Source organism: Mustelus asterias, chromosome 12 (genome assembly GCF_964213995.1).
Source record: "Mustelus asterias chromosome 12, sMusAst1.hap1.1, whole genome shotgun sequence".
Lineage (NCBI taxonomy): Eukaryota > Metazoa > Chordata > Chondrichthyes > Carcharhiniformes > Triakidae > Mustelus > Mustelus asterias.
In genome coordinates this window covers 31,879,460-31,891,868 of record NC_135812.1, presented here as the reverse complement: position 1 = coordinate 31,891,868, position 12,409 = coordinate 31,879,460, and the positions used below count along the sequence as shown (strand labels likewise).

Genomic DNA, 12,409 nt, shown 5'->3' with positions numbered 1-12,409 from the left:
CAGTCCTGACTGTGCTATAACTCACAACACTGACTCAGTACTGCTTACGTATCAGCCAAAGTATCACTTCTCAACGTAAAACATGAGAGAGTCATACAAAGAACTGAAAGGACAGAAATACTCACTGATTGAAGGGTTCCCCAGTCCACCAAAGGCGCTGTTACTTAAGGATCTCAGACCACTCAAACCACTTGGTCTATTAAATGGCTCTAAAAAATACAAACCAATACGTGTCCACCAGTTACACCTTCGATCAAAATCACTTAATTTTTCAAAAAGAAATCTTTCAATGGTTCTAACTGTAATTAAAAATAACCCTTCAACTTAACTAAACTCATTTAACAGGGGGCTGGAACAACCACCCAGAGTCAGAATTAAATCAGTGCTAATGATATCAGGTTGAAATTGCCATGATGTAGAGAGGCTGGCGTTGGACTGGGGTGGGAACAGTAAGAAGTCTCACACCAGGTTAAAGTCCAACAGGTTTAGTTGGTATCACAAAATTTATTTGGTTGAAATAAAGCTGCCTTTAAAGGACATTGCCATTTGGACATCCCAGAAACATGAAATACTTAGTAGAATGTGAACTAATATATGTCTATTTCCTGTCTCCTCCATATTAAGAAATAAGGTTTTAAATGGTGGATACAAACCACAAGAATGGATGTGTATTTATGAGGAACTTAGTGCAATATGGAACTTCAATCACCAGCCCAGGAGAATTCAGCAATTTCCTTATCTGAAAGAATTTCCTCACACTGTGAAAAGGCTTTCTCTGTGCACCGTTATAAACCACTGAACTGCTTCTAATCATAGGAATCCTCCCCCGCACCCCGCAATTAGAGCTCCTCCCACTGATCTTCAATACAGTTACAAGAAAAAATATTCAACAGTTCAGGAACTGCCTGGAACTAAAGATAACTGCTTTATAAAGGAGACAAATTCTCACTTTCAGAAGTTGGTCTAACTTCCTCGTCTGAGATAATCCAACAATCATAAGATCTTAAGCAAAAAACAGATGCCATATAAACCATTCTGAACTGAATTGGCACAGAATGCCATCAGGATTGCTGTAGGGCAGAGATTAGTAGACTTCTAGTTGCAGACAGCCAGATAATGTGATGGGAGCTAGACTCCTGAACACTGTGACTTGGGTGGAGTGAGATTGAGTGAACTAGAATTTCTTGGTAAGGTTTGGTGTAAGAGTGACGTTGTAGCATCACTCTGAGGAAATTTGTGCAGAAACACCAAATTTACCCTGAAACATGTGAAAATTTCCTTGATTATTTGCCCCCTCTCGGCCTTTTGGCTAAGATGCAAATGAGATCAAGCCTTGGAGGAGGTGAGTCTGCACCTACTCCAATCAGCTTGGCTCATGTAGATCAGGCCCAAGACAGGGGTGGAGGCCCTGTCCTGTCAGCTAGGATCGGAAATGTCTCAACTTGTTGAGACTCTGAATTGGACTTAGTTTGATTGAATTGGAAAAGTATTTTTTAAAAATTTGCCCCTTCTTCTTGGCCTTTTGGCTAAGATCAAGTGTAGTATGGACAGGCTGCACTTGGTTGAGATCATTAGGTTACATTTAAGCTTCATTTGAAGCAATTTTTTAAAACGGCATCTCGGCCTTTTGGCTAAGATGCAAATGAGATCAAGCCTTGGCGGAGGAGGACCAGCACCTACTCCAATCAGCTTGGCTCATGTAGATCAGGCCCAAGACAGGTGTGGAAGCCCTGTCTTGTCAGCTTGGATCGGAAATGTCTCAACTTGTTGAGACTCTGAATTGGACTTGATTTGATTGAATTGGAAAAGTATATTTTTTTAAAATTGCCCCTTCCAACATACATCATCAGAAACTCTCTGCCATGCATTTACATATCACCTTCTCTGTATGCAAAAATCTGTATCATGCGCTTTTCTTAAGTTTATCGAAATAATGTTCTGGTGTAGTTTTATGCCCCAGGTATTAGGTGCAGCACACCCAAAGTCACCAAGTATTGGTGTAACTGAGTTGCCTAGAGTTTGATAGCAATATTCTTTGCATTTTTGACAGCGCCGGTTTTGAGGATGTTCTTCGCATGATGTTGATCGATGCTTCAATAGAATGAAGCAATAGAATCTATGAGAGTCAATTTTCAGGAACTGATAATCGTGATGAAGATGTAGAAATGGTTGCTGATGTATTGGGTGACTGGTATTCAAGGTTTCATCTATAAAAGGCCCTTGTGTATAGCTCCAGCAATCTTCAAGGTGCTTTTACACATATTATACAGGCATTATTATTTGGCTATTATGCATGGTGCTCATCCAATGGCTGGTTATCTTCCTTTTTTCATCTACCTCATGTTGGTGTCTCCTTAAACACAAAACTATGCAGCAATGATGGAATGGAAGGCTTTTGCTCAAAAGTCTCAGAGACCAAACTCTGACCTTTAACAAGATGTCTCCAATGATTTCCATTGAAATCTTCATAAGCTGCGCACCAGGTGTTTCTGGTTGTCTAAAGGTAGCCATGAACCATGACATCAAAGCATTGCAGTCAATCTCACGTTCTTCTGTCTGAATCAAACACAGCAGGCTATATAATTGAGGCTGATGTTGAGGGAATTTGCGCTAACCTACATTATTCTGATAGCCACAGGCAAGCTGCATGTTCGTGAAGATGATGGAATTATGGACAGCATTATTTTACCATCCAGAATAATTGCAAAGAGCCACTGTTTCGATTGAATTGCACACTACTACCAGAACAGAAGCAGGTCACCCCATCCAATTGGTGCCCATGTTTCATATGTGCCTTTTCCCACCATACTTCATTATCGCACCTTTCTCCCTTCCTTGGGTATACCTACCTAGGGTGTAAAGATAAGGCCCAGCACAGCCTAACTTAGTTGAACTTCGTTGATGGGGGAGCTTGTAATAAAGGTCACTGAGACTCTCTATTCAGTGAAAGCCGACTGTTTTTCATTCTCTGTCCCGGACAGAAGCAGATTTCGCCATGGTGCAAGGCTGCATGTGCACTGCTCTACAGACGCCACTTGTCAATGCTGTCTGATACCCAAACCTGGAAAGGATTCCACTACCTCAACATCAGCTGGCGTATGACCATAGGCAGAAGTTCAGGCAGCTCAATATCCGGTATAAGAACATGAGAAACATAAGAAATAGGAGCAGGAGTAGGCCATCTAGCCCTTCGAGCCTGCCCCGCCATTCAACAAGATCATGGCTGATCTGAAGCGAATCAGTTCCACTTACCCGCCTGCTCCCCATATCCCCTAATTCCCTTATCGATCAGAAAACTATCTACCCGTGATTTAAACATATTCAACGAGGAAGGCTCCACCACTTCAACGGGCAGAGAATTCCAGAGATTCACTACCCTCTGAGAGAAGAAGTTCCCCCTCAACTCTGTTCTGAACCGGCCCCCCCTTATTTTGAGGCTGTGCCCTCTAGTTCTGGTTTCCCTTCTAAGTGGAAAGAATCTCTCCACCTCTACCCTATCCAGCCCCTTCATTATCTTATATGTCTCTATAAGATCACCCCTCATCCTTCTAAACTCCAACGAGTACAGACCCAATCTGTTTAATCTCTCCTCATAAGCTACACCCCTCATCTCCGGTATCAACCTGGTGAACCTTCTCTGCACTCCCTCCAAGGCCAATATATCCTTTCGCAAATAAGGGGACCAAAACTGCACACAGTACTCCAGTTGCGGCCTCACCAGTGCCTTGTACAGTTGCAGCAAGACCTCCCTGCTTTTATATTCTATCCCCCTCACGATAAAGGCCAACATTCCATTCGCCTTCTTGATCACCTGCTGCACCTGCAGACTGAGTCTTTGCGATTCGTGCACAAGGACCCCCAGGTCCCTCTGCACAGTCGCACGATGTAATTTTTCTCCATTTAAATAATATTCCAATTTACTATTATTTCTTCCAAAGTGGATAACCTCACATTTGCTAACGTTATATTTCATCTGCCAGATCCTCGCCCACTCGCTCAGCCTATCCAAATCTCTCTGCAGACTTTCCGCGTCCTCCACGCAATTCGCTTTCCCACTCACCTTCGTGTCATCAGCAAACTTGAATACCCTAGATTCAGTCCCCTCCTCCAGATCATCTATGTAAATGATAAACAATTGAGGCCCCAGCACCGATCCCTGCGGCACGCCACTGGTCACCAACTGCCAACCAGAAAAGCACCCATTTATCCCAACTCTCTGCTTCCTGTTAGATAGCCAATCCCCAATCCACGCCAACACCTTACCCCTAACTCCGTGTACCCCAATCTTCTGCAGCAACCTTTTGTGAGGCACCTTATCGAACGCCTTCTGGAAATCTAAAAACACCACATCCACCGGTTCCCCTCTAACAACCGCACTAGTGACATCTTCATAAAAGTCCAGTAGATTCGTCAAACACGACTTTCCCTTCATGAATCCATGCTGCGTTTGCTTGATCGAACCATTCTTATTCAGGTGCTCTGTTATTTCCTCTTTAATAATGGATTCTAGCATCTTCCCAACTACGGACGTTAAGCTAACCGGCCTGTAGTTACCCGCCTTTTGTCTACTTCCTTTTTTAAACAGCGGCGTAACAGTAGCTGTTTTCCAGTCAGCCGGCACTACCTCAGAGTCCAGCGAATTTTGATAAATTACTACTAACGCATCTGCTATTACCTCAGCCATTTCTTTCAGTACCCTGGGATGCATTCCGGGGACTTGTCTACCTTCAGTCCTATTAGTCTACCAAGCACCACCTTCTTAGTAACAGTAATTGTATTAAGGACCTCCCCTCCCACCAACTCTCAATCTCTAATATTCGGCAAACTATTTGTGTCTTCCACCGTGAAGACCGACACAAAGAACTTATTTAAAGTCTCAGCCATTTCCTCGTTTTCCACTATTAAATCCCCCCTCTCATCTTCCAAGGGTCCAACATTCACTCTAGCCACTCTATTCCTTTTTATATACTTGTAAAAACTTTTACTATCATTTTTTATATTTTGAGCTAGTTTAGTTTCATAATCTATCTTTCCTTTCTTAATCGCTTTCTTAGTCGTTCTTTGTTTTTCTTTAAAGCTTTCCCAATCCACTAATTCTCCACTATTTTTGGCCACTCTGTACGCATCTGATTTTATTTTAATACTCTCCTTTATTTCCTTCGTTATCCACGTCCGGTTATCCTTTTTCTTACAGTCCTTCTTTATCACCGGAATATATTTTTGCTGAGTACTTTAAAAAATCTCCTTAAAAATCCTCCACTGTTCCTCAGCTGTCCTACCTACCAGTCTGCTCGCCCAGTCTACATTAGCCAATTCCACCCTCATCCTATCGTACTCCCCTCTGTTCAAGCAGAGGACACTGGTTTGGGACCCTACTTTCTCACCCTCCATCTGTATCAGAAATTCCACCATATTATGATCACTCATCCCAAGAGGAAGCTTCACAAGAAGATCCTTAATCCTACCTGTCTCATTGCACAGAACCAGATCCAAGATAGCTCGCTCTCTCGTAGGTTCTGTAACATACTGTTCAATGAAACAATCCCGACAGCATTCCAAGAACTCTTCCTCAAGCCCTCCACGTCCAATTTGAGTCGACCAATCAATATGTAGGTTAAAATCCCCCATGGTATCCTAGCAGCAGTCATGAAGCCTTCATTGTGCAGCTGTCCAAAAGGTCGCTACTGGGTGACAAAGACTGTCTGCTGATTAGGTGGCCGATGATTCTGTTATTCAAATCCTCACACACACATGTATGCAGCATTCATACGATGAAAGCCATACTGCCACACAAAACGAGGTCAGACAGACCACCACCATTCTGAAATGACGGTCCTGCAATCTGGACTGTTCTGGAGGAGCCCCGTAGCACCCAGCAGAGGTGTCAGGAATCATGATGGTCTGCAGCATGCTGCATGACTGGACCATCTTGAGGGGACAGTCCCTACCACCAACTACACAGCAAGTAGCAGAGCAGTGGGGACGTGAAGACAAGGAGCAGAATGAGAAGGAAGGGGGGCAAACTAGGCAATCTCTTTCTACCTAAGCTGTCTGCAAAGAATGTATCAGAGTGATACTAGTGACTGAAACACCGTTTCACTATTCACTAACAGTCCCACAGCCTCCCTCTGTCACTGAGCATCACAATATTCATTTGGCCACAATGCAAAAATAAATATTACCACAAGATAAACATTACAAATCAGACTTATAAATGAAATCATCGAATCCATACAGTGCAGAAAGAGGCCCATCGAGCTAGCACCGACCACAATCCCACCCCCTTCCCTGTCACACCACGTATTTACCGTGCTAATTCCCCTGACACTAAGCGGCAATTTAGCATGGCCAATCAACCTAGCCCGCACATCTTTGGTGCGTGGGAGGAAACCGGAGCACCCGGAGGAAACCCACACAGACCATTGCATACGCACATCAATAATTACCCTTGTGCTTTTGCTCAGTGTCTGACCTCCTTGTGCCTTTGCCTGATTGAGTGCTCCCCTGCACTGTCACACCACTGGTTGCAGCATAGTTGGAGGAAGGCTGCTGGTTTCCAGTCAATGACTTTGCCGATGGCCTTGAAAGACAGCCGTGAGAAACCTGGGGGTGGATGCACCATCTCGGCATGGGTGACAGAGCTCTGGGCAGTCTGGCTGACAGGCAACAGCAGTGGTGGAGTGGCAAGGACGGGAAGACAACTGCTGCCTTTGAGGAGGAGGAGAGCAGGTTTGTGTTTCATGGAGTCACTGTCCTGGGATGGTGCCTCAGCAATCCTCACACTCTATTAGAGGACAGATTGCTGGATTTTTATGGAACCCTATAGTACAATCTACAGCACTGACATGCAATCTGAGCATGAAGAGTAGCAAAGCTAACCCAGCATGACAGCAGTGAGCTTCCACTGCAGTTTCCAAACATTGGCAGGAAGCTGCTGTACTACAATGGAAGCTGAGAAGTTGGTCATCAAATGTTGTGGCATGGTTGGGTTCACAAGTGTACAAACTGGTGGCACTTCCATGCTGGACAGAACAGCTCCAAATTCTGCACACAGCATTGTGTCAGGGTGTTGCTAGACTCCTCATTGTTCCTTGGAATTGACTGCAGGTTTTCTGGCAGGCTTCCCAATTCACGAAGCATTTTGTTGTGTATACTTATCACGATTCCGCAGACCATCTAATCGCCATTTTCAGCTGAGCCCTCAAACAGATATTGTGGGAAAGCTCACCCTCAGATGAGATGGCATCTGCGCTATCTTTGCCTGCACTCCCCCACCCCACATCACCCCTATACCCAGCTTACTGCTCCACCAAAAGCAAATCATGCCTCTATCCTATTCTCGACATTATGTCAGCAGCTGAGCAGGTTGCCGTGAGTGTGAAATTGGTGCTTCATGCTGATCCTCCACTACCTGGACAGGGTGTACTTCTTGAGTATCTGAAAGGAGCGGGGAGGGAGGGGGGAGGTGGAAAGCAAGAAGTCCCGTGCTTAGATCTGCAGCTTGTAAATCTCCTGGAGTGTGGGATGAGGGGGGAGATGGGATATGAGGAGGAGGATTAGGTATGAAGGTAATATCATCCTCAAATGACTTCAGTGCCTCCTCCAGTGACAGCTTCAGCAATGGGAGTGGTATTAATGTCGCCTCCATGGGCGTGAGGACATGTCTGTGTGCCTGTCACCTGCCTGCAACTGAGAGCCACCTTGTCCTGTAAGAGGGATGTGTGTCAGTGGGTGTTGTGGAATCTGTTTGGCCAATGTGGCTCTCATGGTTATATAGAACAAACAAAGAATACAGTACAGGAACAGGCCCTTCGTGTCGCTCCCTGGTCCAAACTAGACCATTCTTTTGTATCCCTCCATTCCCACTCCGTTCATATGGCTATCTAGATAAGTCTTAAACGTTCCCAGTGTGTCTGCCTCCACCACCTTGCCTGGCAGCGCATTCCAGGCCCCCACCACCCTGTGTAAAATATGTCCTTCTGATATCTGTGTTAAACCTCCCCCGCTTCACCTTGAACCTTTGACCCCTCGTGAACGTCACCACCGACCTGGGGAAAAGCTTCCTCCCGCTATATAGCAGACAGTGTGGGCAGACAGTGTGAGATTTGTATATGAGTTTTGGAGCAGTGCAAAGTGTGCAAGGGTAAGGTGAAGCTCTGAATATTTCGTACAAGTCCTGATTGATGGAGATTGTGGGTGAGTGGTAGGGGTGTGGTGAACTGAGCATTGAATGAGGTTCGTGGTTCAGATGATGGCATATTGAAAATGTATTCACTGACCTCAACTAATTGTGTGAGGTCATTGAACCTCTTACACACTGCATCCTGGTCCTCGAGATTTGATTCCTGACACTGACCTCATGGCTAGTTGTTCCTAGTGCCCTCTGAATGTGCGTCTGGAGTGACTGCTCGTCCACCCAGCTTTCTAACCTCCACCAAACCCTCCAATGCAGCACCCAAAAAGCTTGAACGTTGCTCCTTTCCAATCTTGTGCTATTTTCAATGTTCCCCAGGCTAGAACCATGTACTGCGTGATTGCCAATATCTCCTCCAGCTACAATGCATCTTTAAATGATGCAGAATAGCTTTCAGCAGTACAGGCTAGCTTTATATGGCGCACATGGTGTTGGCCCTTTATGATGTGTTCAACCAGCCAATATGCGGTTAACTCTGCTGAGTTGATGCTGAAATTATCAAAATGGGCAGGCACGAATGATCGGTGTGGGTTAATCATGCATGACGATTCCTGTACCCCTTTCAGGTGCTCTTGAATTTCGTCCCCAGTGTCTTTGGTTCCTGCCACAGACTCTGTTCCCTGGTCACCATTTCCATGCTGGGCAGCTGAGCAAAACTGAACCAGACTCACAAACATGGTGCTGTGTTTGACCCTGAGATCTGCCAATGACCATCTGTTCACTCCATCACCAAGACTGCCTCGTAACACATCTGTAGCAGCCAAACCTCTGACCTTGCCGCAGCTCTTCCACTGCAGAGAACTCCATCCTTGCCTTCATGACTTCTAAGCTTGGCTTTTCCAGTGCTCTCCTGGCTGGCCTCCCAACTTGCACCCTACAAAAACTTGTACTCAGCCAATACTGTTGTCCCTTCTTGACTCTGAGTCTCATTTTCCCCCATCATTCACTCCGGCACTTACTGACCCACATTGACTCCCAGTTTAGCAATGCTTCAATTTTAAAACCCTCACCCTTGCTTTCAAATCCCTCTGAGGCCTTCTCCCTCCCGATCGGTCAGTTTCTCCCACCCGTCAGGCCTTAGAGATCCATACACTCTGCAAATCTTGCCTCTTAATTATCTCCAATTTAAATCACCCCAAATCTTTACCTCTCTCTCCTCTTTGGGACACTTCTAAAGCCTAGGTCTTTGCCAAGCTTTTGGTCACCTATCCTGATAGCCTCTTCTGTGCCTTAGTATCAAAATGTTGCTGAGCGCTTTGGGGTGTTTTGCTCTGTTCAATGCACCACATTGTGGTGCATAAGTTGTCACTGAGAACAGGTAAAATGAGATGCTTGCCTCAGATGGCTGAATCCAACAGTCTTATTACAGTGTCATACCAAAGTAGGTTCCTTGTGCTCTCTTTGTCTGGGGACTAATAGTACTTCATGCATACCTAGGGAATGTGGTGGTACAGAATATTACCTCTCTACTATTGTGTGTCAATCATTGGCAGGGTGCAAGCGTTGATCTTTCGCACGATTTGCCAATCTTGGATCTCCTTTCGGGAAGGTGTCAAGGAGAGGCTGGAAGACACATCCTCACTGGAAGGTGAGAGGGAAATCATCCTCGACTGCTCTTCATGGATTTCCAGTCTTCAGAAATTATTGGATTTCCACCAGATTGGATAATCCAGGAATATTGCTCGATTGTTATCCTCAATAGTATTCAACTCATTCACTTCTTTCCCTCGCTAACACAGAGTTGGTACCAGTCCACTGCTTAAACAGGACATTGGTAAATCTATTGGGAATTTCTCTGTTCCACAACCTGTAACCTCTAAACAACTACCAAACACAAGAACACAAAATAATCACTGATCAGCAAGGCCTTGTGGCCCATCTTAATTCGTCCATCTAGGTGCTTCTTGAAGCCCCATCCTCATAGAGATACACAGCATGGAAACAGGCCCTTCGGCCCAACTCATCCATGCCAACCAGGTTTCTTAAACTGAACTAGTCCCACTTGCCTGCGTTTGGCCCATATCCCACAAAACCTTTCCCATCCATGTCCACGTGTATTTTAAATGTTGTAATTGTACCCGCCTCTCCCACCTCCTCTGGAAGCTCATTCCATAGACACATCACCCTCTGTGTAAAACAGTTTCCCCTCAGGTCCTTTTCAAATCTTTCCTCTCTCACCTTAAACCTATGCCCTCTAGTTTTGGACTTGCCTACCCTGGGGAAAAGACCGTGGCTATTCACCTTTCTATGCTCCTCATGATTTTATAAATCTTTATAAAGTCATCCCTCATCCTCCTACGCTCCAGGGAAAAGAGTTCCCAGCCTCTCCTTATAATTCAAACCTTCCAGTCCAGGTAACATCCTTGTAAATCTTTTCTGCACCCTTTCCAGTTTAATAAGATCCTTCCGATAGCAGGGCGATCAGAATCGTAAGCAGTACTCCAAATGTGACCTTCCCAATGTCTTGTGCAGTTGTAATGTAACATCCCAACTCCTGTACTCAATGCTCTGACCGATGAAAGCAAGTGTGCCAAACACCTTTTCATCACCCTGTCTAGCTGTGACGCCACTTTCAAGAAACTACGTATCTGCACCCTCAAGTCTCCCTGTTCGACAACCCTCCCTGGGGCCCTACCATAAACTCTAAGCCCTGCCCTGGTTTGTCTTTTTAAAATGCAACACCTTGCATTTATCGGAATTAAACTCCATCTGCTATTCTTTGGCCCACTGGCCCAGTTGATCAAGTCCCCATAACCTTCCTCACTGTCCAGTACACCACCAATTTTGGTGTCATCTACAAACTTATTAACCATTCCTCCTATACTCTCATCCAAATCGTTAATATAAATGACAACAGTGGGCCTAGTACCGATCCCTGCGGCACACCACTGTACACAGGCCTCCATTCTGAAAAACAACCCTCTACCACCGCTCTCTGTTTCCTATTGGTAAGCTAATTTTGTATCCATTGGCTAGTTCTCCCTGGATCCCATATGCCCTAACCTTACTGACCAGTCTACCATGTGGTGCCTTGTCGAAGGCCTTGCTAAAGTCCATGTAGACAACGTCTATTGCACTGCCCTCATCTCTTTTCTTGGTCACCCCATCAAAAAACTCTATCAAATTTGGAAGACGTGATTTCCCACGCACAAAGCCATGGTGACTATCCCGAATCAGTCCTTGCTTTTCCAAATGCATATAGATCCTGTCTCTCAGAATCCCCTCCAACAACTTATCCACATCTGACATTAGGCTCACTGGTCTGTAGTTCCCAGGCTTTACCCTACTGCCCTTCTTAAATAATGGCACAACATTTGCCTCCCTCTAGTCCTCCAGCACCTCATCTGTGGCTGTCAATGATACAAATATCTCCATGAGGGGCCCTACAATTTCTTCCCTAGCAACATCCTGGAATAGGGATGATCAGGGACTTATCTACCTTTAAACATTTTAAGACCTCCAGCACCTCCTCTTTTGTAATGTGGACGCTTTTCAAGACATCACTATTTACTTCCTTGTGTTTCCTGGCTTCCATGTCTTTCTCTACGGTAAATATTGACGAGAAATATTCATTTAGGATCTCGCCCATCTCTTGGGCTCCACACATAATGACCTTGTTGATCTTTAAGGGGCCCTATTTTCTCCCTAGTTATTCTTTGCCCTTAATATACTTGTAGAATCTCTTTGGATTCTCCTTTACCTTATCTGCCAAAGCTATCTCATTTCCCCTTTTTGCCCCCCTGATTTCCCTTTTAAGTGTACGACTAGACCCACTCTACTCCTGTGGATTCACTGGACCCCAGCTGCCCATACCTGACATTTGCTTCCTTCTTTTCATTGACCAGAGCCTCTAGTTCAATTCGCTTGCAAAGAAAAACTAGATTTGCAGACAAGCATTTTCACAGTAACTTCATTGCAGTGTTAATGTCAGCCTACTTGTGGCACTAATAAATAAACTTAAAGCATTGTTCCATGGTGGCAACTCACACCAATGTTCTGTGCCCTTCTAATCAAAACACCAATAAAATAACACTAGTTACACACACTTAAAAGTAAATACCGTTGACCTCGATTTGCCAAACCCCCTACTTCCAATCCAACAAGCCAGTGACCTGCAGTTGGGGCACACAGGCCGTGAGGTAAGGGAAGGTCCACTACTGAGAAACTGCATCAAACATGAAGACCTACAAAATTGGTTCTGCTGGGTAGGTCACC

The 12,409-nt window shown here is 45.0% G+C and overlaps 1 protein-coding gene and 1 pseudogene across 13 annotated transcripts in view; one reads left to right on the top strand and one right to left on the bottom strand.

Moving 5' to 3' along the window:
* The window catches only part of auts2a (activator of transcription and developmental regulator AUTS2 a), a 1,221,519-nt gene that overhangs the window by 16,463 nt on the left and 1,192,647 nt on the right, over positions 1–12,409 (bottom strand). For 7 of the 13 annotated variants that reach the window (XM_078224989.1, XM_078224993.1, XM_078224991.1 and 4 more), the window contains one exon: positions 126–209. The exons of the other annotated variants lie outside the window; for them this stretch is intronic. In XM_078224989.1, the coding sequence (XP_078081115.1) occupies positions 126–209 (84 nt within the window). The remainder of the gene's footprint in view (positions 1–125; positions 210–12,409) is intronic. 13 annotated transcript variants of the gene reach the window in all.
* Positions 1,507–1,708, top strand: LOC144502122 (U2 spliceosomal RNA; annotated as a pseudogene).